This window comes from Ctenopharyngodon idella, chromosome 16 (genome assembly GCF_019924925.1).
Source record: "Ctenopharyngodon idella isolate HZGC_01 chromosome 16, HZGC01, whole genome shotgun sequence".
Taxonomy (NCBI): Eukaryota; Metazoa; Chordata; class Actinopteri; order Cypriniformes; family Xenocyprididae; genus Ctenopharyngodon; species Ctenopharyngodon idella.
This window is the reverse complement of record NC_067235.1, coordinates 30588881-30614973: the sequence shown is the minus strand read 5'-3', so window position 1 is coordinate 30614973 and position 26093 is coordinate 30588881. Positions and strand designations below refer to the sequence as shown.

The 26093-nt window shown below is 35.0% G+C and overlaps 1 protein-coding gene across 4 annotated transcripts in view; it reads right to left on the bottom strand.

Moving 5' to 3' along the window:
* Window positions 1–26093, bottom strand: part of LOC127497179 (thrombospondin type-1 domain-containing protein 7A) — a 139365-nt gene that overhangs the window by 5465 nt on the left and 107807 nt on the right. For 2 of the 4 annotated variants that reach the window (XR_007925471.1, XR_007925472.1), the window contains 15 exons: window positions 25297–25560; window positions 18002–18186; window positions 15533–15666; window positions 15289–15442; window positions 14446–14587; window positions 13754–13869; window positions 11864–11981; window positions 9909–10054; window positions 8204–8378; window positions 6813–6986; window positions 5539–5619; window positions 4501–4583; window positions 3153–3366; window positions 2182–2269; window positions 1796–2047 (listed from right to left, as the gene is read on the bottom strand). Coding sequence is in view for 2 of the 4 variants with exons in the window: in XM_051865478.1 (XP_051721438.1) it covers window positions 2182–2269; window positions 3153–3366; window positions 4501–4583; window positions 5539–5619; window positions 6813–6986; window positions 8204–8378; window positions 9909–10054; window positions 11864–11981; window positions 13754–13869; window positions 14446–14587; window positions 15289–15442; window positions 15533–15666; window positions 18002–18186; window positions 25297–25560 (2074 nt within the window). In the remaining 2 variants the exon portion in view is untranslated. The remainder of the gene's footprint in view (window positions 1–1795; window positions 2048–2181; window positions 2270–3152; window positions 3367–4500; window positions 4584–5538; window positions 5620–6812; window positions 6987–8203; window positions 8379–9908; window positions 10055–11863; window positions 11982–13753; window positions 13870–14445; window positions 14588–15288; window positions 15443–15532; window positions 15667–18001; window positions 18187–25296; window positions 25561–26093) is intronic. The other 2 variants (XM_051865478.1, XM_051865479.1) reach the window with 1 other exon arrangement.

Below are 26093 nucleotides of genomic sequence, written 5' to 3'. Positions count from 1 at the left end.
ATGAAGCAGTGTTTTGAAATCGGCCATCACTATATAAGTCGTTATTTTGTTTTTTTGGCACACCAAAAATATTCTTTTTTTATAATATTAATATTGAACCACTGTACTCACATGAACTGATTTAAATATGTTTTTAGCACATTAATGGATCTTGAGAGAGGAAATGTCATTGCTGGCTATGCAGGCCTCACTGAGCCATCGGATTTCAACAAAAATATATTAATTTGCATTCCGAAGATGAATGGAGGTCTTATGGGTGTGGAACGGCATGACGGTGAGTAATTAATGACAGAATTTTCATTTTTGGGTGAACTAACCCTTTAAATGAGATTGTCACTCTCAAATTTGGTGTGTACATTGCCTGTGTATACTTTATCTAATGTGAAAACACATGATATATATTATAAATACAGTATAAATTATATATGCATTTGCATTTTATGGCATATGATACAAAAATGAAATGAAAAAACAATGACTGATGATGAAAAATCATGATGATGAGGAATGATTCAGTTATGACTTATGATGAAATATAACAGGTGCCCTGATAGGTGCAAAATTATGTGTCAAGCAGGATAACGCTGTTTAATTAAATTCATTAAAGACCATATTGGCCTAATTCATTTTCAGCATTACTGCAACATATGATCATAAAAAGTCACCGTTCCAAAACCTAGTGAATTGCCCTAATAGGCAGCATTGTCAGGCATAATAGATGCAAGTCTGTTTCAAAAGGTAGGAAACATCATTATGCTGTCTACTGGAATACCTAATCTGAGCATAATTCTAAGGCAGAATCACATATACCCAGAAAAGGCAATCCCAAAATGCATTATGACAAATCAGAGAAAACATTAATTGATGATGGACAAAGTGAGAGAAATGTTAATTATAAATATACTTTTAATTTATTCAACACTGAAAAGTATTGATAAAAATAGTTTAATAGAATTAACCCTATAAAGCCTACTGTATTATATTCAATATAGCAAACTTCTAAGGCAAATTATCAACACGATCAAAACCTTGCTGAAAAACCTGTTGCACACAATCTACTACATGCCTTTTGTCGGCGGATTGATAGTTTATACTCTTTAGCAAGTAAAAGGCCTTTTAGTATCATTTTAAAAATGTCCACCTTTAGCTCGGGGTTCACGTGTCTTTTTGCTGTGAAATCTTTACTGATTTTTAAAGTAAACGTAACTTTAACTTTTATATTGTTAGTAATATTTCAAGATAAACACTTACTGGACTGAAGCAACTTAGGTTTACTTGATTATCCATACATCATTATTTATTTATTTTTTATTTTTTTTTTAGAAAAATTGTGTTAAAAAGTATCAAATATGATCCATCAGGCTTTTGAGGAAGGTTTATTTGTTCATCTCTCAGTATTGCATTTAATTATATGTTTTAAACTACAGAGCTTTGATCATAAAACTAACATTTCAAAATCATCTTACTAAGACATATTATTGGCAGGTATAGAGTGACAACTGATATTTATATGCATTTTATGTAAGTAGTCTGTTATACTGTTACAAAGATCTCATTGATATAAATTACAAGCTTTACTGGGTTTAAAAATTGACCATTTTACCCAGTACATGTGTGTAGTATGGATTATTAGGATTTTAAAACTCACTTATGAGGTTATTTTTCACTTCATCCTTCAGTTAAGATTATCAATGCTGTTTTAGTTAGTAGGCACCAAGGCAGCTCACTAGGTTTTGCAACAGAGTTAGTTTCTTTATCTTTTTCTAATCTAATAAACCATAGATAGGCAGTCTACCCGGGCAGCTCGATGCTTTGAGCATCAGAACGTAAGGCACAGACTGAGGCCGAGGCACTAGGCAGAGGGGGCTGAGATGTCAGGAGATCAGGAGCCTGTTTCTCCGGCCTTTAACTGGCTCTTGACTCTTGACTTGGCTGCTGGCACTCAGGGCAGGTGTACGTCAGTTCATGGGCGTCTTGGCCCATCCATACCACCGTACCATTGGCAGAATCTGGCGTCCCGAGCGACCGCCGGATGGCACAGTAACTGCTGCTCATGACAGCGAGAGAGGCATGGATGGTGGGATGTGAGTTAAAGAAAAACACAAGCAAACGAATGCATGGAGTAAATGAGAAAATAAAATGAGCAATGACGAATCAGATGGAAAGTGGCGTTGTTCTTACCATGCGAGGTAAATCATTGACACTATAAATACCAGGAGGACAAAAACACCTGCCGCCACTCCGTACACCCACGTCTTCAGCGTTCCGTCTAAAGAGGCAAAATGTTTATTTTTTTTAGCAGAAGCAAAATGCAAAATTACACTCTAAAAATGCTGGGTTAAAAACAACCCAAGTTGGGTTGAAAATGGATAAACCCAACGGTTGGGTTAAATGTTTGCCAAACGTGCTGGGCAGTTTTATTTAATGCAACTATTGCTTAAAATTACTATATGGAAATGAACCCAAAATAGGTTGGAAATTAAAAATCAGACACATAATTACTACACTCTAAAAAATGCTGGGTTAAAAACAACCCAAGTTGGGTTGAAAATGGACAAAACCAGCAAATGGGTTGTTTTAACCCCGCGGTTTAACAATAAACATTTATTAAATTGCTTATTAATAAATGTTCACTTTTTTATTATTATTGTTGCCTCTAGTAATTATGTGCCTGATTTTTAATTTCCAACCTATTTGGGTTCATTTTAAGCCAGCCATATAGTCATTTTAAAAAAATAGTTGGGTTAAATAAAACTGCCCAGCACAATGGGCAAACATTTAACCCAACCGCTGGGTTAAAACAACCCAATCGCTGGGTTTGTCCATTTTCAACCCAACTTGGGTTGTTTTTAACAGAGTATTTTTGTAGAGGCAACAATAATAATCAAAAGGTGAATTTAATAAATGTTTATTGTTTAATTATTATTCATTAAAATGATTAATAAATGTTCATTTATTGAATATATTAATAAATGTTCATTTCCAACATATTTTGGGTTCACTTTAAGCAAGCAGGCTGGGCAAACATTTAACCCAACCGCTGGGTTAAAACAACCCAATCAATGGGTTTGTCCATTTTCAACACAACTTGGGTTGTTTTTAACCCAGCATTTTTTAGAGCGTACATAAAGAAACTGAAATTGAACATTTACCTGGTCCAAAGGGTTGCAAGTACCATGTACGTCCCACACGGCCAGGCTGCACCGTGGTGGGCAGGGTGGGGTTGATGGCCCGGCTGGTCTTCACATCGGCTTTTTTGTCCCCTGCGGTAGGGATTTCGAGCACAGGGATGGGTGTACATTGCTCCAGCATCCCCTCGGCCGTCAGGACCTCGGTATAGCCCTCCTCGCACATACATACGCCCTCCTGCAGGGGGCAGCAAAAGTACACAAATACTGTATAATCATGCTTTTTGCTTCCTCTCAGAGCTTGACCCAATTCACACCTACAGAGTGCTGTAGGAACGCATCCTAAAACCCACTTCCAGTTCCATCTTTGCAAATTCAACAGTTTTTGGTGAAATGCTTGAAATAAAGTCTGTGGTTGAATTCTCACACTTTATTCCACAACATGAAATATATCAGTAATATGCCGTGAAAGGCGGCTGCTAACAAGTGGCTAAATGTGACTACAGAGGTTGTTGGGGACATTAAAGGTCATCATGCTGAAGAGATAAACTAGCCTCATTGTGTTTATAATCGCACTCTGGCAAACTAATGTCAAACTTTCCAAATTGTAGATTTTAGGTAAAGACTGCAAGAGTTGTTGAAAGCTTAGCAGTGGTGATGTTGAAGGTGTGAAACTGCGGTGTAGTTCATTTATAGCCTAATTTTAGCTTTTTACTTCTGGACATTATATTTAGTCTTCAAAATTAATAATAGTTGGGTTAATTTTTGAATATTATCTTTAAGAACAAAATGTGCATAAATCATACAGTTTTGTTGGTCACAGAGCTTATTTTTCTGCAATACTCCAAAAGCTAATGAAAAAAAAAAAAAAACCCTATTATAAAAAAACCTATTATTTAAAAAATATTATAAATATAAAAAATCTATTATAAACTACTATAAAAATCCATTCCTGCAGCACTCTATAGACTAAGGGAAACAAATGTTATCGTCCATCTATAGAGGAAACATTCAACAAACATTCACAAACTTTCACTTCTTCTCTTCCTTTGTGTAAGGGATTGTGGGTAAAATTAGCCCAAATAACTGGAAGTATTATATTATTTGTGCAGCCATTATTCAGTATCCACTAATTCTAAACTCAATATGATTAAAAATTGGTCTTGTAAACTTGTAAAAGAAAAAAAAAAAAAAGCTCATTGAGCAAGTTTCAGAAATATAAATCAACTGCACCCCCAAAAATCAAAAGTACAGCTTATGACTATGATTTTCTGTTATGTCCATTATAATAATTACAGCTGGAGCAACTGTCTGCAGTTACAGACACCCAGGCTGAGAATTACAGTAATCCCACAATCCTCTTGTGTCTTACCTCTGAGCAGAATGACTGTGGTTTGTCACAAAGTGGATCACATGACTGGTCCGCCCCTGGCAGTAGTGCTGGAGGGCATCCACCTGGAAGAAATTACAGGGTAGAGATATTTTTCAAGTTTTTGACAACAACTAGATTTGAGTTGATCAAACACCGTCAAAAAAAGTTATGTGCATCTACCAACCAAAGACGTAACTATAACGTCACTCTACCTCATTTCAAAGTAGAATTTTCTATTACATCACATACGTGCAGTCAACTTTAAGTCAACATGAAATCAAAATAGACAATTCTTATTTTTTTATGGAATATTGAAGTGTATACTACAGGGCTGTTGAATGCTTGAATCTGATTGGTTGACGGACGTTCTAAAGTGTGCAATTATTTTCAGGGTAACGCATGGCTAAAGTAGTTCCAGGCAGGTCTTGACCGCATTACAGTTCCATATCACTTCGTCAAATGATTTCAGTTATTTCAAAGGTCCTTACAGCCTACAACCACAAAAGAACCAAAACCCACAACGACACTGACCAAGCAAATAAATTTATATATATATATATATATATATATATATATATAAATAAGGATAAAAATTACAAATTACTTCCAAGTTTCCAAAATTACGTTTTATTGTGTACGGAAAGCACATACTCTGTTTCTCCCGCCCTCTCTCTCCCACTCAAACGCACACACATACAGCACGGAAACACACTCGCACAGAAACGTGTTGTCAGCGCTGCTCTTTCAGTAAAATAGTTTAGCAACATAAAAGCTATATGACATTTCTCATCATCGAGGTAATAACTGTGCGGTAGATAAACTTAGTTTCACTATTAGTTGAAATACTGCTGCCGAACACTGTTGATTACTCAGGCAATTCACACACGCTCAACCCCTTGTTGGACTTCTTGTAAAAAAGTCCACAGACACATTATGCGTCAGCTATTATCAAATGTCCAAAAATGCTCTGTAAAAACCTCACTGGCTGCTCATTCATGTGGCTTAAAGAGACAGATGTAAAGTGGTGTTGTACAGCACCTGTGACGTTTATTCCATCCGAGCGCTGACACCAGATCAGCTGAGGACCGCCCATCCACTGGTACTCATAACATTCACCATCTATGCGGAAATCAGAAGAATAAATATACATACTGCAGATGTTGGACAGTTGTAGAGAGACTCATTAAGGGTGTTGTCACACTCGCATCCTGTTTAAAAGTATTTTAACAAAATTATTAACCTAATATTTTTGATGCGCAAACTTCTAAGGCCTCTAGATGATCAAAACTTTGCTAAAAAACCTGTTGCACACAATCTACTACATGCCTTCCGTCGTCTGATTTATACTGTTTAGCAAGTAAAAGGCCTTTTAGTATCATTGTAAAAATGGTCAAGGTTCACATGTCTTTTTGCTCTGCAAATTTTTATCAAGTAAATGTAAGAATAAATTTTATATTATTAGTAATATTTCAAGATGAACACTTACTGGACTGAATGAACTTAGGTTTACTTGATTATCCATACATAATATTTTAGAAAAATCATATTAAAATATGAGTGTCAAATATGGGACGTTTATTTGTTCATCTCTCAGTCATTGTACTAAACTGCATTATCTGATTTGCCCACACAATAAAAACTGCAGAGCTTTGATCACAAAAAAAACCCCCCAATTAAATATCATTTTACTAAGACATTATTGGCAGATATATAGAGTGCCGACTGATATTTATATGCATTTTATTAAAGTAGACTGTTATACTGTCATAAAGATCTCATTCATTAGAATTTACTTACTATTTACTACATATAAAGATCAGCTTCTGCACCAAACTGCATATTTTTTTGGGCCTATGAATAAAACTGAGGTGTTTTTTTCCTCCTCAAGTGTGAACTCCATATTCTTACTACAGTACATAATACTATATGCTTGATGATTTTTATTTATTTATTTATTTTTTAATATTTTATCTAAATAATCTCAAACTGTTCCAATTCAAAATGTAAACATTTCTTCTTGTTATTTAATATGTCAATCTTTACAGGGTTAAATTGGAACAAAATGTGAGCCAGCTGAAAAAGAGCCCAATTCCCATTGCATTCACACTATTCCTGGCACTTATTTTGGTCTCAGTTCACTTTTCAATCACTGTTGTAATGAATCAAGCCATAGACATCCAACTGCATTTCATGTAAAATACTTGTTAAATCAGGTGATGTGAGAGGTGTTTATTCTAGCAATCATCCATGTGGAATGAAATCAAAGCAAAGCCGTGTCTTTATGCAAACGAGAGAGGAGGAGCGTGTCTCACTGCTGCAGGGGCGGGACTGCCACTCCTGATCCGGACACTGAGCGATGTTTTCCGGTTCTTGCGCGATGACGGCACGTGAGCGGACCTGAACCGGAGTGAAGTCCAAACGCTGACCCTTCACACACACTCTCTGACACTGGCTCCAGTCGGACCACTCCATCAGGTAACAGTCACCTGAACAGATCAACAGGAGAGTTGTCTATAGTAGCTGTCCACTAACCAACTCAACACAACCTGATAACAGCGGAAGTGTTGGGGAAGCTGTGAAACTATGATTAGACATGCAACAATTCACTTAAAATTTAAAGTAGTTCAAATATAGCCAATATTTACAACCTGTTTAAGAAAGTTAGCTATATTATAACATATTAAAAAACTATATTAAAGCTATTTAAAGGGATATTATTTTTAGATGACATATTTTAATTATCTAATTATCAGATTATATAGATTTAAAACACATTTATGTGACACAAAAACAATGAAGATCTCAAACAGGGTGTCAGCATCAAACCTAAACCAAAACTTTTATATTACATCTAATAAAACAAAACAAACAAAAAACAAACAAACAAACAAAAACACCCAAATTACATAACTACACTGAAAGCAGTGAAGGAATTTATTTTTATTTTTTGAAGGAGTTTACTGAATTTATTTATTTTTTAACCAGTTATTTTCAACTAAATTAGGCAGGGTTTGCATGTTTATGGAAATGTTTTAAGACACTGCAATAATTTTTAATGCAAATATTAAAAATAATTTAATATTGATTTTGATAAAATAACAGAAAATAAAATAAAATAAAATAAAGTAAATAGAGAGGTTTTAACATCATATCAGTATGTGTAAATGGAGATTAGGGTTGGACATACAGGTAAAAAAAATGAAATAATATATTTTTTAGTTGTTTATGTTCTATATATATAATATTAATATACATGTATATAGATTTTGTAGTATATAAATTACTACAAATATTTATTGAACATGTTCTGATTTAAATATTTATATAACATTTATTTATATATTATATACTAAAATTATTTGCTAATATTTTACAAAAAAACAAAACAAATAAAAACAGTGTGTTTGTGTGTGTATATATATATACATATATATATATACAATTTTGAAATTATATACTTTTTTTGTCAATTATAAGATGGCTTAAAAGGGTGATTTTCAAATCTCAATGCCATTTGCCATTTAAAATCAGAATGAAACAAAAAAATCTGTACTGATGTCATGCTATGCTTGGCTTGCAGGGTTGTTTTAATCACAGTATTTTTTTTTTTTTTTTGCTGCTGAAGATAGTTTGTCCCAATAACAGTTTGCATGCAATGACAACACTCATAAATCAACAGTCCTGTGTGAATTTAATCTGTTACCAGGGCAGGGTAAGGTGCAGGTCTCCTCCAGAACAATCTTCTTATCTCCGTCGACGGCCTGCTCCAATCCAGCACAGAGATCTTCCTCTACAATGCTGCTCTTCCCATCACTGGAGCCGTCTGATACAAAGCACGACAGGTTCCGGAAACGCAGGCCCACCCCGCACACCACCTCCTACAACACACATACACACACAGAGGTTTGAGATGTGAGCGCTGAGCAGTCATAAACACTTCCTAAATCCAAAGATCAAAAGGGGGATTGAAATGGAGGAGGATCAGAGAGAATAACAGAAGAGAAGACGACGGTTGACGGCGAGACTGGAAAACAAGGTGCTGGAAGAGCGAGTTCCAGTGAGGGTCGTTAATGTATTCAGAGTGCATGCCACTGGGCGATTGAAGTGTTTAGCTTCAACTATTGCTCCGTTGTACAATATGGTTCAATAAACACTAAATTGTTTGATTTTCATGAGTAACAATGGAGCTCAGCAGAAAAAAAAAGAACAAAGAGCAACAGATTAGATTATAAACTTTCAGAATGCTGTGAAGTATGGAAGCTTGTTTCCGCCACTAAATAAAAAAAATAAAAATGGTAATTGCGACTTTTTAATTCAAAATTCTGACTTTTTTTCTCTCGCAAGTGTGAGTTATAAAGTCAGAATTGCATGATATAAAGTCAGAATTGCGAGATATATCGAAATTAGCTTTTTGATATTTTTTATTTCATGGCGAAATCAAGCTCCCATAGTAAGAGATAAACACTACCATTCAAAAGTAAAAATAACTAAAAATTTTATTCAACAATGCATTAAATTGTGCAAAAAGGACACCATTTATAATGTAACAAAAGATTTTTATTTCAAATAAATGTTGTTCTGTTGAACTGTCTATTCAAAGATTCCTGAAAAAAGTATCACGCTTTCCAAAAAGATTAAGCAACACTGATAATAATAATAATACTTGTTTCTTAAGCAGCAAATCAGCATATTAGAATGATTTCTGGAGGATCATGCTATCAAAATGCAGCAGAAAAATATATAAAAAAATTCAAATAGAAAAAAAGTTTGTTAAATTGTAATAATATTTCACAATATTACTGTTTTGACAGTAGATAAATACAATGAAATGCAGTCTTGGTGAACATAAGGGAATTCTTTCAAAAAACATAAAAAAATCCAACCGACTAGAGTTGTCAAAAATACCGACTTCGTTCATTGTAGCCAATCACAGACATATCCGATGAGCACGTAAACACATTGGCCAATCAGAGGTGTTTACGAATCCGCTCAACAGTGCTCAAAGCATCACATTTTTATTTCAGTACCGACTTGGTATGAAAGTCGGTACTTTTGACAACTCTACAACCGACACCAAACTCTGGAACGGTAGAGTATGTACAGTCTATTGAATCGATTGTACTTTTGTGTACCTTAGTGTGGATAGTTTCACATGTCTTTTGAAAACATTTCCAGTGACAAAAACTATGAAAAACATGGATTGTGAAAAATAAACTTGACCTAGAACCTTCAAGAGTCCGAGTTCACCAAACTTGAGCAGAAAGACTTCTTTGAATGTACTTGCGATTCTGTGAAAAAGTTTCTTCTTGCAGTGCTTAAGTTCAAGTTTGATGAACTCTGATCTGTGAACTTACATTCAGCCATTTGATCAATAAGAGAATGCAATATAAAAAGATGAAATGAGAAACCTCAACACGGCACTCTGACCACGGGCCGTACTGCCATCTGTAGCAGGGTCGCACAGGACACGGTTTCCACTGCTCCATCTGAGACGGACACGGCCTGCCGTCCCCTTGAGACGCCTGAACCACAGTCCGTCTCCGCCACATCTTCCCTGAAGAATTAAGACACGCGACAGAGAAATGAGTTTGAGCTTCGGTTCCACAGAGAACAAGACCATTTAAAGGAATAGTTCGCCCAAAAATAATTGTTCTGTATTAGAGTAAAAAACGATAATGGGATTGTATTTAGAATGTATTATCAATACTTCATATTTATATATTATGCAATGCATTTAAAAGAGATTTTTTACTTACACTACAGTGCAAAGGGTTAGGGTCAGTAAAAGTCTCTTATGCTCACCAAAGCTGCATTTATTTATTTTAAAATGCAGTAAAAACAGTAGCAACGCGAAATATTATTGCAATTTTAAAAGAACTGTTTTCGATTGCAATATATTTTAAAATGTAATATATTTCTGTGATATCAAAGATGAATTTTCAGCATCATTAATCCAGTGTTCAGTGTCACATGATCCTTCAGAAATCATTCTAATATGCTGATTTGATGCCATTATTAATGTTGAAAATAGTTGTGCTGCTTCATATTTTTGTGGGAACCATGATAGATTTTTTTCAGGATCCTTTGATAAATTGTAAGTTCAAAAGAACAGTGTTTACTGTCACATTTGATCAATTTAATGCATCCTTATGAGAATGAAAATAAAGTCAAAAAACTTTTATTTTGGAGTGAAATATGACCTGAACCTGTTTTTGACAGATTTCATGAGCTGCCTGCATACACACATCTCTACACACACACACTCATCTTTCAGTTTCCAGCTCAAGACACGGCTGTCTCAGATAACTCGCTAGCTCATCCCACACGTGTTTAGCATAAAACTGCACACAATGCGCCGCCTTCTCTCTCGCTCTTCTTTTTCTACCTTATCTTGGAAGTGTTTGGCAGGCCGACTGTCATTTTCTATCTAGAGCTGCTTCCATCTTTTTTTCAGTTTAACAGTCCATCATTTCATCTCGTATTTCAGAGTTCTAGCTCCCTTCTCCTATGCTATCTTTTTGTTCTCTCTTTGCATGCACAATGTTACAGCCTACATGCATACCTAGTCACAAACAGTTATGCATGACACTAGCAATGCCAAGATCACTGAGTTTAAAAGTTGCATTTAAATCAGGAAATTTGCTTGGAGCTTTTTATTTTCACGTGTTTTCCAATATATTGTACACTATTATTCATAATTTAGGGGTCGGTAAGATTTGTTTTTTATAACAAATTAACACTTTTATTCAGCAAGGATGCACTAAATTGATCAAAAGTGACAGTAACAACATTTATAATGTTACTAAACATTATAATGTATAAAAAGTTCTTTTGAACTTTCATTGATTCATGATTTTCATGATTTCTGAAGGATCATGTGACAATTAAGAAATTCAGCTTTGCCATCACAGGAATAAATTACAGTTTAAATATATTAAAATATACAAACCAAAATTTATTCAGACACCTTTCATTTCATTCATTAATAGAGTTTATTCACTATGGTTTAAAAAAATGGTAATAAAATATGACAAGATCTCAGAGTTAAACCGTGTCAGAAAAAAATCTTAATTATGTCAGATAAAACTTAAGCAAAACATGGTCAGGTCAAAGTGTCTGAATAATTTTTGGTCCTAAATTTTTATCAATTATACTGATAGTCCACTGTATGAAGAATTTTTGGGTATAATATGTCAAAGTTTATTTTGATATCCTCACTTACATAAATGAACTATAGTGTCCTGCACCCACTAGTAAAAATATATCAAAAATATCAAAAATGTCTGAATAATTTTTGGTTTGACTGTAGATGTGGGTATGCGGGCAGCAAAGAGGCGTGCATTTCTCCATTCTTTGGCTTTACCTTCAAGGCCACAGGTCTGGGAGCAGTCTGACCATGCTGACCAATCAGAGAGCTGGCAGTTGATTGGACACTCCACTGTGCAGGAAGCATTCATCTGCCATTTCTTCTCTAAGCGCAGCTGTGCAAGGAAATAAGACACATTGATTCTTTAGCATTCATGAAAAAAGCATCTGAGAAGCAGAAGTATACATATATACTCTATGTTTAATCACATTTCTGTTTAGTAGAAACAACTGAGATATTAAAAAAGTCTAAGCTCTCATTTCTTTCTTTCTTTTTTTTTTTCTTTTTTTAATTATGGGTAGTTGTGTTTTACACTTGAAAGGTTTTTAACTCTGATACAAAGTGGGCTGGTTGAAAACTGGGTTACAGGGTTAATATGATGTGCATATGACTTCTCGCTTTTTTTTTTTGAATGAATACTTTTCTTAAGCAAGGATGCATTAAATTGATAAAAGTGACAGTAAAGACCTTTATAATGTTACAAAATAATAAATGTTTCCACAGCAACATTAAGCAGCACAACTGTTTCAACACTGATAAGAAATGTTTGCTTGAGCAGCAAATCAGTATGATTTCTGAAGGATCATGTGACACTGAAGCCTGGAGAAATGATGCTGAAAATTCAGCTTTCCATCACAGGAATAAATTACATTATATATTCAAAATATATTCAAAAGGAAAAAAAATATTTTTTTTTATCAAATAAATGCACCCTTGGTGAGAGGCTTACAAAAAAAAAAATCTTACTGACCCCAAACACACACACTTAGATAAATAATTCAAATATAACCAACAGTCCTCATATTATTGTAATAATGCAACACTGTGTAACATTGTGCATTTATTTTTGTGCACTTAAAATTAGACACACTTTAAGTGTCATGAGAATGGCAAAGAGGTGCTGATGCAGCATTTCATTTTCACAGAATCAAAGTGTAAAACCCAAAACTTTAAAGGATTAGTTCACTTCAGAATTAAAATTTCCTGATAATTTACTCACCCCCATGTCATCCAAGGTGTTTATGTCTTTCTTTCTTCAGAAATTAAGGTTTTTGAGGAAAACATTCCAGGATTTCTGGACTTCCAGGATAGTGGACTTCACTGGCATTCAATGGGTTGAAAGGTCCAAATGTCAGTTTCAGTGCAGCTTCAAAGAGCTCTACACGATCCCCGCTGAGGAATAAAAGTCTTATCTAGTGAAACGATCGGTCATTTTATTAAAAAAAAAATATATATATATATACTGTTTAACCACAAATGCTCGTCTTGCACTAGCTCTCCGATGTGCCACGCATGTAATCATGTAGGCGGAAGTACCGATCTAGTGTCTACATTGTCTACAAGTCAAATGGCCTTTACAAAAAAAAAAAAAAAAGGTAAAACAAAGATGTCGGACGATTTTCGCCCTACCCCGCGGTACTTCCACCTACGTCACGTGTGACCTTTCTAACGTGACTATGTAATGCATGGCGCATCGCAGAGCTAGTGCAAGATGAGCATTTGTGGTTAAAAAGTATATACATTTTTTTTAGAAAATGACCGATCGTTTCACTAGACAAGACCCTTATTCCTCGTCTGGGATCGTGTAGAGCTCTTTGAAGCTGCACTGAAACTGACATTTGGACCTTCATTGGTAGTCGTTAAAGTCCACTATATGGAGAAAAATCCTGGAATGTTTTCCTCAAAAAACCTTAATTTCTTTTCAACTGAAGAAAGAAAGACATAAACATCTTGGATGGCATGGGGGTGAGTAAATTATCAGGAAATTTTAATTCTGAAGTGAACTAATGATTTAACACTGTTTTCTTCTGGAAAAGCAGCTCTAGTTACATTTTCTAGGCCCAGAATATACAGCAGTTTAAAGGGTCTGTAAGTAAACGCACAAACCTCTTCGCAGTACTTCAGGTCAACTGATTTTCTGTCACTTCTAACGCAGTCCAGCATCCTCGTCTTGAGACCGATTCCACACACAGCATTGGCACTTAATTGGCATGTGCTCCAGTCTAAGTGAACACACACAGATATCACCCTGCGGGTTCTCATTAAACTACACGTCTAGGTCAGAGGTTGCTTGCGTCCTCCAGAGTGGATGGTTTGAGGACACAGTTTCAGCTCCATCAACTGACACTACCGCAGCGCTTCGCTTTGACGCTCTTGGAGGGGAATCATGAATAAAGTCTGAGCAGATGGAGGAAGTAGTTCCAATAATGATCCAAACTCTTGAAAGACTCATTCATGTAACTCAAATCAATAAGAGAAAAGTGCTTTGTGGGTAATGCCCAGACTAGAAGGACTCAAAAACTACAGGAAGTCACAGCGCAGGACAAAATAATAAAGTCAACAAGAAATGGCATTCACAACCAATTTTACTGCAGTACTATTATGCACTTTAGAGAAAAACTAGATGCTCTATGAGGAAAAAATATAGGGTTTATCCATTGTGTATTTAATGGATCATCAATGTCATAATGACTTTAAAAAGAACACCATTTGGCAAACCAAAGTGATTTTTTTACCCAAATCACGCAGCCCTAGTTGGGAAAGCTGTTTGGAAACACTTTGCAATTTCGTATACTCACCGGTGATGTTGTAACTGTAGTGAAAGCAGTTGCGGTTCAGGAGGCAGGGCTCGGTCTGCATGCTAACCGGACAGTCCTCTCCTTCTTTAGGCAGACGCAGGGCAAACGCCGTCCTCTCCCGATCTCCTCTTCCAGAACACGGCTTTAAGAGGCCGATAAAACATGGTCGTCTTTTACACACCGCAGTACATTCTTTAGTGAGCTCATAATTCTCTCATATTTCTCCTCAAGCTGTTCATTTACTGTCTAACAAATGCATCGTAATGACCTGCTTTGATTTTTTATGCCACAATTTATGCCTCACTGTCTGTTGGCTCTCACTGAGGTCATATAATCCGAGGATAAAATTATGTCCCTGTTGGAATAACCCCAAAATGGTATTGCTCAGATGTTTCTTATAGAAGATTGAAGAGATTTCTCATTTATTAAGGCATGAAGTTAGACATGTCTCAGATGCTTAGGATAATTAAAATGGACACAAATGAGACAACTGTTGTCATTAGTGTTGTTATTTTTATATAAACTAAAACTATGAGTCGGTACTGAAATTTAAAAAATGTGACGCTTTGAGCGCTGTTGAACGAAGTTCGTAAACACCTGATTGGTCATTGTGTTCACGCGCTCAACAGATGTTGGCTACAATCACAGACATATCTTTGAGACATATCTTTTGAGACTTTGCTGACTAAGATCTCTAAAAAACATGACATTACTAGGGTGTTTTTGATGAAACCTCTGAAAAGTAGTAGACTTGAGCAAAGAATCTTTTTCCTTTCACTACAGCAATCAAATCAGTGCCTATATGCAACCCTCGGGTTTAAATGGATTAGCGATAATCCTGACCAGGTCACATGGGGTCCAGGGACTCCAGTCAGACAGCACACAGTCCTCCGGGCAGGGCAGTCGGCTCTCCCTCGTGCCCTGTGGCATCTCCTCTGGATCACACAGATAGTCTTCAACCGCGTCAGTGGGACCGTCCACTGTGTTCAACATACACCTGCAGGACCATCAAAGATGAGCACAGTACGATATCAGGGTATTGTGGATGGAATAACAGTAAAATAAATATGAGGAAAAGGCATCTCACCTGACTCTTCTTGTTTGCACGCCCTCGCCACAGTTCTCCTTCAGATCCACGTTACTTACTTTCCACACGCTCCAGGGTTCAGCTACCCAAATATACTGACTGCAGTCACTGACGCACGGGACCACCTCATAGACCTGAAACATGAGCCCACCAACCACTCGTAACAGCATCAATACTACTAAACTAATCATACACATCCAACTACTATAACTGAGGTAGATAACAACAGGATAAAATCGAATCAGTGTGAAAAAGAAATGATCAGTGCAAGGTCAAACTAAATACTAAATAATAATTTTCTATTCAATATAAATGCACTGAAATTAATATGAAAAATTGCAATTTTTGCATGTCTAGAAGCAGTTTAAAGTTCTGATTCTGTGACTTAATTTTTGGTTAGACTTTATTTTAAGGTGATGTAGTTGCAGTGTACTTACTCAAATTAGTACTGAGTAATATTAATTAACCTCATGTACTTACTATAGAGCAGCGGTTAGGGTTTGGTTTAGGGTTAGTTACTTGTAATTATGCATAATTTACTGTTATTACTATAGTAAGTACATGTAGTAACGTGTAACTACGTCACCTTAAAATAAAGTGTTACCTAATTTTTTTCTACAGAATACACATTAAAGAAAAAAAATTAAAAAAATTAAATAAACAAAATTTTTTTTAAAATAAATAAATAAAAATTAAATAAAACAACAGACTATTAATTCAACAGATTGTAATAAATAAATACACATTAAAGAAATCAAAAATATATACATTAAATAAATTTAAATAAATACATACAATGTATATATACGATGTTGCTTGGGCAATTTCCCATTGAGAATGGGCAACAAATTTCGATCTAAAGTATCCAGATAAAAATTTGTTGCCCATTCTCAATGGGAAAGTGCAACATTGCTCAGCAAAAATAGAAATAGCACACCAAAGTGAACCCTATTCAAAGAAAAACACAACAACATAAACCCCATAAGAGAATTTTAAATCAACTCTGGAATGTGAAATCTAAAAAAAGAAATTCCAATTAAGAGGAGAAAGTGTTTTTACCTGTGCCTGTGGCCGAGCAGCATTATTGGAGAGTTAGAGAAAAATGTCATTAGAACATCTGCGTCTAGAGACCAAAGTACCATAAAACACCATGTTCAGTTAAGAATGGTCCTTATTAATCGTTCTTTTTAAGAAACAGCATTGCTTAATCTCAACATGAAATACAGTTTGAAAGACCAGAACTATCTATTAAGAAAATAAATAGGTTCAATTTTGATTTCACATTGTCAAAGTATACGTAGAAGACTGTGTCATTTCTTGCTCGTCATGTTTAATTTTGCCAAAATGTAAAACGACATGACCTTTAACCACCCTGATAATCTGTTAATTAATAAAAGGAGAGTATTTAATCTTGATAAATTAAATTAAATCCAAGAACATATATTAGTCAGGAGCAGAGATCTCAAAAGCGCTTTGATGTGGTGTGATTTATTTCTAGCAAATCTCAGCAAAGAAAATAGAGATGAAAAGCAAGCATTTCTGAATAATTTGAGGTTCACTTGTCAACCTATTTTTGGATCTTAAGCATTTGATTTTCAAAAATTCTAGAAGTTGAGGGAAACTTTTGAACTATGCTCCAAAGCATAGTGAACTGCCTATGTAGGCAATATTTTAAGATATCATAGATGCGCTCCTATGCCTTAAGGAATGACTAATCAGCATAAGATACCTTCTTTGGGACAAATTGTAAGGCAGCACTTCATGTGTCCTTTTACAATGCCATAATGCATTGCAATACACTCTCTATCCATCCAAAATGGGAGATAAGGCAAGATAAATGATTTTAAGTAAACTTATAATTTATTTTATCAAAAAGTAGCAATAAAATAGTTTAATCCAAATAAAAATGCACTACTGAACATAATATTTGAGTATTGCTTTATGTTAGCAGCATACTAATACCGAATTCCATTGTAATTGGAGCAGTGTTGGGGTAACACATTACAAATAATGTGAGTTATACGTAATCAGATTACTTTTTTCAATTAACCAGTAAAGTAACGCATTACTTTTAAATTTACAACAAAATATCTGATTTACTTTTTCAAATAAGCAACACAAGTTACTTTGTTTTCACATTTATTGACTGACACTTCTCCATCTCAAAAAATACAAGCAAACCCAGCCCAGGTAAGAAAAAGCAATGCAAAAGTAATGTAACGCATTACTTCCCATAAAAAGTAACATATTTAGTTACTTTTTTAGGGAGTAATTCAATAATGTAACGCTTTACTTTTAAAAGTAACTTTCCCTGACACTGATTGTGAGACTGTAATGCGTAACTGTAATTGTATTGCACTATTTGTACTGTATGTTTTACTTCAGTTAGTATGTTGCCTACTGTAAAACAATGTGCTTTAACATCTAATGTACTTATAATCCTTTCCTCCGTGCAAATGGTAGGGTGACGTTTACCTGGTTAAGGTGGTCCAGTTTTGGGCAGGGTCTTCCTCCATTGTAAGGCTTTTCTCTGAGCCATTTTGAGCGAACTTTGACCCCACTGCCACAGGATTTGCTGCAGCGCGACCAGTTGGACCATTCACTGAGTTTACAATCAGAAGGGCAAGGGACGATGCAGGCCTCCTCGATATACCCTGAAAAAAAGAGCATGCATGGTCAGAATTTACAGTACATCAAAAATGCACATAAAAACAAATTACATGTGATTCAGATGGTCTCTTCCAGTTTTTCTTCCCAACTAATAATGACTATAAATAACCATCCAGCAAGCATGTAAAACAAACTACCATCAGATGCTGGTTTTAACTGGATTTTCCTGCAGGGTAATCACAAATCTAACAGACTTACTGATTAAACAGGCCGTTTTGAAGTGGTTTAAATCTTGATTAAAAATAAAAAGCAAGCTTGTACCTTGCAGAAAACATTATGAGGTGCACAAAAAGTGTAAAAGCAATTGGTATAAATAGGCATGTTTTGAGATGCAGTACTTTTGTGGAGAGTTGGCTGCAGGGTCAGGGAATGTGATATGCTTTAACAGCTAATGCTGAATTTTATTACTGCTGTTTACTCATGCCTTGTGTACTGCCTACTCTTTTGGCTCAAGAGGATCAGCCTTTTCCAAGTACATACTGCTGGCCCAACAAACACACACACACACATTATGTTGTCCCTGAACGCCATATCCTTCACAGCAGCCTTTCAAGAGCAGCCAACACTTGGCTAAGAACAAGTCAAATGCAGAAATTGCTGCTTTCAAAATACTGTGGTAAATAATACATTATAAAATGGATGGTTCTGGTGCTGGAAGCTGATTGGTCAGTGTTCCAGGCATTCACAAACACACGATTAAAACAGCTATGATGTCAAACATATGTTCACCATATCACTGCACAACACCCACCGAGATTATTAACCTCAGCTCACATGACGTACTGAATCTTTAAGCGCAGTGTTTTTAATTAATACACTTCTAATGCGGCAATGAACATTTGTTTCCTTAATATTTAAATTATAAACTAGCCATGCTGTATATCTTGCTGTATTGTGAACACAGTCATGGATGGTTTGCAAGCAGCGTATTGCCCTCATATGCATGCATATACAGTATACAGTATTGTTTTTTATTGTTTTTGCAGCAAATAGGACATTTTGTCACTTGCCACCTATCACATTTTGCTCCTCAGGTGTCGATAGTGGTGTGTTAACAATGAAAATCCTTAACACTGTTTGTTCTGATATGAAAATTAAAGAAAAACTTGGACAGGGGTCAAGCTGACGGTTTTCAACCTTGTATTTGTTTCCTAAAGCAACCAACTGGCCAGTTTTATTTGTTTTATTCCTTGCCAAAACCAATTATTACAAGCATTTGGCACTTGGTGAGTGTTAATTTTGGACTCAGCATGAAATTGTGTGCAACTACGGTGTTAATGACGGAATCAGTGGAATGCGTCAGAACAATTTAATGAGGACACTCAGTGTTATAAATGAATCTCACAAAATATTCATCCTGAAAAAAATAAAGATAAAAATGATTTTGTCTATAGAAAATGAATTATATACTAGACAATTAATATTATTAATAAAAACTATTATAAAATTACATATATAAAACATATTTGTTTTTCATATTGTAACCAGCCTTTGTGACATTGTCAAGAATATTTAAAAAAATAAAAGTACATTTTCATTTTGTTTAAATAAAATTGTTCAAAAATAGTAACAAAACATTTTTAATATTAAATATTTAGGTCACACTTTAGTTCAGGGTCCAACTCCAGTTCTCACTATTAAAGCTGCAGTCCGTAAGTTTTGCCTCTTTGTCGCCATCTCTGTTCGCCATTACCGTTATTTGCGGAATTATCATCTTTATGTGGGTTGTGCTTTGGCACGGCTCCTCAGCGTGGATGAATCTAATGTTTTGAGGAGAATATGTGGCTGTCAGTCACCGCACCAGTGGATACTGTACTTCGGAATCACAGATTGTAGTCTTGGAAGTATGACCAAAGTAAGAATTTGCCACCTGAACAAGTTACAAATCTGCCACTTTTGTTCTGACCAACTGAGGGAAAAAAAGCATTACAATAAATCGCACTACCAATGGTGATTAAATCTAACAATTGCTTAGCTCATATCATGCTCAAATTTCCTGTGGAAACCTACCAGTACCACTCAAATTAGAACACATTATTACAAGCTTACCCTTGTGAATTGAACTAAGTTAAGGAGATAGTTTTGAACACTGGCTGGTTATGTACTTGCTCAAAAATTGATTTTGGATAATTTTGAACCAAAAAAAGTAAAGAACTGCAGCTTTAACTAACGATTAACTATGACTATTGCCTCAAACTCCTAGTTAGTAAGGTAGTTGCTAAGTTCAGGTATTGGGTAGGATTATGGGATGTACTGTAGAATATGGTCATGTAGAAAAGGCATTAATATGTGCTTTATAAGTACTAATAAACAGCCAATATCCTAGTAATATGCATGCTAATAAGCAACTAGTTAATAGTGAGAATTGGAGCCTAAACTAAAGTGTTACCAATATTTATATTAAATATATAATATATTAATATATTATATAATAATAATAGAATAACATATATTTAATGAAAAGTAATTAAAAAGATTCACTCAAATTCTTGAGACCAAAATGTATCTGAATACTAAAAAAAAAGAACAACGTCACTTCTCTACCCGACATTCAAAACTTGGCACATCTTGTGCTGCTAAAAAGCAGTTCGAACACAAGCCATGAAACATGCACCTAGAGGAGCTTCTGATTGAAAAATCAAAGCAATTAATCAGAGAGGTCTAGGGTGAGTTTCACAGTCTCTTCTCCCTTGTGGTCGCCTGCCCGAAAGATTAACCAGGATCTGACACGGCCGTGACGGGCAGGAGGAGAGTCGGTTCCCGAGGGGGGGGGGATACTGCAGCGACCCGAAATACCCTGTGCAGTCACAATGCATCTGTATAAAACAGCTCTCCCATCTCCTCTGCCCTTCAGTGTTAAGACATGTTGGTCCTGTTACACTGTTAACACAGAGTAAACGCCCTCTAGGAGGAGAAAAACAAGCCCCCATTGGCCATGCGCTGACCACTCGACCCAACATGCAACGCTCTCTGTCCCTACAGCCAGTTCAGAGGTGGCAGGACGCCACTGGCCTTCACCAAACATGGCAGCCCTCGTGTTATTCTTTTGTGCCCGTAGTGACCCCATTCCTTCAACACAATCCACATCCTGTCCAAGTCCTGACGCTGGGCAACATTAAATGGCAACACTCACAAACTAAAGGGTCATAAAAGAAAAACAAGCAAGTTTCACAGTTACTTACTCTGAAAGCTTTAAGGAACAGTTCAAATTCTGTCAAAAAAAAAAAAAATGCAATATAGCACACGAGTCATACAATATGGACAAGTTTTATGGTCTAGTCATGCTTTAATTGCATGGAAAGAAACTACGTTTTTGGGCTTGATAGGCATGATGTTAATATTTTTGTGAACTAGTCCTTAATTTGAATCAGGCTGTTAAGGCAAAGCATGAACATCAGAATCCCATCAGAAATGCAATAGTCTTTGAAGCTTGTAAATACAACATTAAACATTCATGTTAAAAACTTGTTAACATTTCATTCCTGATCAATTTCAGGACCGTTTAAAAGTTTGGGATTGGTAAGGCTTTATATATATATTATATATTTGTATTATATATAATATAAACAGCAAGTATATATTATATATTTAGAAAATTATATATAATAGTATTATTAATATTTATAATATAAATATATATTATATATTTAAATATAGAAAATTACATTAAAAATATAAATAATGAATATATAAACAAACACACATTTGCTTTTGAAAATACTATGCTTTTGAAAGAAGGCTCTTATGCATTTATTTGATCAAAAATACAGTGAAAAATACAGTTTTCTATGTGAATATATTTTAAAATGTCATTTATTCCTGTGATGTCAAAGCTGAATTTTCAGCATCATTACTCCAGTCTTCAGTGTCACATGATCCTTCAGAAATCATTCTAATATGCTAACATTCTAATATTTGCTGCTCAAGAAACATTTCTTATTATTATCATCAATTAAAAACAGATGTGCTGCTTAAGATTTTTGTGGAAACTGTAATAATGTTCTTTCCATGTTCAAAAGAACAGTTTATTTGTAAATAGAAATCACTGTAACATTATAAATGTCTTTACTGTCACTTTTGACCAATTTAATGCATCCTTGTTCAATAAAATATTAATTTCTGTTAAAAAAAAACAGTGACCCCAAACTTTTGAACAGTAATGTATGTACAAATGGAAGTAAACGCTATGCGTTACTGCTGTATCTGCTGCGTTCAAGTTAATCGTCCAAAAGCATTCAGAAATAAACATGCATTTATGTTAAGCTCTCGTTTAGAGAAGAGATATAAGAGTATTTAATAAATTCTTCAGTAGCCCAAGGCAGCATGTAAGACAGAGCCTTCTATTATGAGGAACTGTAGTGATTAACCCAGTGAAAGAGAGCGAATGGCTCCGTTCCGAAATCTAGTGAGCTGCCTTCTAAGATAGTATCTTAACTAAGATGGAATGTCACATGTGACCGATTTGGAATGATCTACATTACGTTTTACTCTAATAAGCATAAAAACACACAGCACAAACACATACTGGGTAGTCAATTTTTAATTGGATTTCATTGTCTTTATCAGTATTTGTGTGGTATTTCATGAATTACATCACTATACTTAGAATCAACATTCAACTGTATCATCCACATATTGGATTTTTTTCACTCAGGCTGTCGCAATGCACTATGGGATTGTGCTTTACATGAAGGATATATGCGGTGCTGCCTTTGGCGATACCTTAAAATGCAGCCTACATAGCAGCTCACTGGATTTTGGAACAAAGAGAGAGTAATGCGATTGAGGAAAAAAAAGATAATGAAAGATGATGAGGGATTTGCTGATGACATCACCAATCTGAGGAGCTTTAAGAGACGCCACATGGAGATCCACGAAGCCCATGAAGTGGTGAAATGTCATCTGATTCCATGTGAATGTCTCTGAGAGCATTTTCAGGCAAATAATTTGACTTAAATCAGTTGTGGAGTTCAATTCTCAAGCACTTTGAACTCCTGGGAAATAAAGCAGAGGAAGTAACTGAATAATACAACATTTGAGCCTTTTGCCAAGATTATTTTAAGCTCATGGCAACTCTTACTTCATTATCATTTGACAACTCTCATTTCAGTTTTTAAACATGGGCTGCTGATCAACCTGTTTCACATCAAATCATCATTATTATCGGTATTTATTATTGTTGTTTCCCTAGTCAAGCGTCATTATTTAAATAACTTAGCAGCATAAGGTTCAACAGATTTTCTTTACTAGATGATTTCTGTTTATAATAGTTACTAAAATGAATGTCAGACTGTCATTATTAGAGTTCAAATTAAAAAGCTAATTTTTAAGATTTTACACATTTTTACATATAATCATTTATATAAATATTTATATTTATTCTTTATACAATGAAGGCGATTGGTTTAATCAACAGAAACTCAAAAAATTGTTATTTGAACCAATTATTGAAGTTGATTTGACAAAAGAAAAAATGTTGTGATAACAAATCATGAAAATAATTGTTTACTGTGTGTGTGTGTGTGTGTGTGTGTGTATATATATATATATATATATATATATATATATATATATATATATAATTATAAATATAGATAATAAATGTATAAATATAATATATAAAAATATGTATATTATAAATATAAAGATTAAATACATAAATATTTAGAAAATGCACAGTATAAATATAAATAATAAATATTTAAATATAGAAAATTAAATTAAAAATAGATATAATAAATATAAAAATATTTACATTATACATATAAATATTATTTATATTACAGTGTTTATTTATGAAAATGTCATGAAAATCATTCGTGCATTTTTTTGAAAAATGGATTCGGACCTCATTTCCCAACCCCACGTGGGCTGTGTGCTGTAAAAGCGAGAGTATCTGTCAGTGGTTAATGTCAGCTCTGATTAGGCCCAGTCCCGCCGACAGCATGCGGTCTTTAATGAGGGCCGAGATTTATACCTGGAGATCAGCAGGGTGAAACAGCCACTCGGGCAGAGGGCAAAGTCAACCGAGCAGCGCCTGGCACTCTTACCAGCCTGCTCGTCATCCAAATAACAAGATTAAGAGAGCAATGCACCAAAAGTTTCACTAACAGAGAGAGGAAAGGTCACTAGAGAGAGGAAGCTGTAGAAAATGACGAATGAACAGGGATGAAACAACACATGATCAAATGAAGGTGTGACTCAGATGCCCCTGAATGTCGTATAAAATAACTGCCCTGTTCCTGTCTAAGTGGGCTGTTATTAACCAAAATAAGACGCAATTTGGACTTGACTTAAAAATGAACTGAGGATGAGTAGATGACTGAATTTTCAGTATAAAGCAAATCATCTGTGGTACTTATTTTTATCATAATTTTTTGTATACAAACATCTTTTTTTAATTATTATTATTTTTACACACAATAATTATACTTTAAAAGTTTATTTGTTCCCATTTTAATAGATTTAGTTTTTTTCCATTTCATTCACCTCCAGGCATAAAAATTGCAATTTTATTTTGTTTGGGTTGTCCATGACTGTGTAAACATAATAATTAAAAATATTCAAAAAGCAGCTTATTTTATTAAAATTAAATAAATAAAATTATGTTAATCATTATGTACAGTTATAAAATAAAACACATTTCTAAAGCTCGTTTTAAATGCTTCGAGCACTCATATTATTAGCTTTAAAAACATATTTAAAAAATACTATATTAAGACTGTCTGGTAATAAAATAAAATAAAATAAAATAATTATTCTAAATTATTAAAAATGTCTTTTAATAATTGATAATAATTAAAAATGTCTTTTAATAATTATTCAAAGCCATTTTTAAAGACAAGTTGCATTTTAAAAATCTACTTGGCTCAAAAATCTGAGGGGGGAACGTGCCTAGTCTGCAAGGACATACAACTTAAGTGCCAATTCTTCACAGGATGGGAGTTTATACCAGGCTTGGCTTAGCTAATGAATATAAATTAGTTTAGCGCAGTCCAGGAAGGTTACTTAGCAATGTTGGCTAACTTTAATGGCGCCCTAATGCTTGTCATGACGTCAACTCTATGGTGAGAGTTACATGATGAACTTCTTACCATGACTGTTACAGCGTGAAGTCTCCACGAGTCTGTTATCCTGGTCGTAGCACACCATGGCCTGGAACCGGTAGCCCTGCCCACACTCCTTAATGTCTCCCTGGACCTTCATGCCCACAGCGCTTTCCACACGGCCCTCGGGCAAGATGCAGTCAGACCAGTTGCCCACCGGCTGGGCGTTGTATTTGTCGCAGGGGCAGTACTGGGTCTCGCTCAGCGGGTACATCTGGCTGTTCTTACACTTATCCTTCTTCTTGCTTTTTCCTGTAATCAGAGGAAGTAAGTGTTGATTGCAGCACTAATTAAGCTCACTAATGAATGAGTCATGAGCACTGAGGTCACCTCCAAACCTCTTGCCAGACTCGCCGTGTCTTGCAGCTGCACGACCGGCTGGACTAATATTTACAAAAGGTACAATGGTATTACCATGATTTTTGGACATGATATGAGGCAAAAGCATGCTGTGCAGGTAATATATATAAACTGGGTGATATATCTAATATTCATGATATATTAGTGAGCTTTTTTCTGGTAATATATAAGTAATTAATTATTTTTCATATTTTAAATGTACGATTCAAAAGTTTGAGGTAAGAGATTTTGTTAAGAAATAAATGCACACATTAAATTGATCACCAGTTACAGTAAAGTTGCACTATATATATATTAGGGGTGTAACGGTACATGTATTCGTCCCGAACCGTCACGTTACGGATGTCATGGTTCGGTTCATGCAGTATGACGACGACTACAGGCGATCCACACTCCAATCCAAAAGGGGGCAGGCACAGTAATGC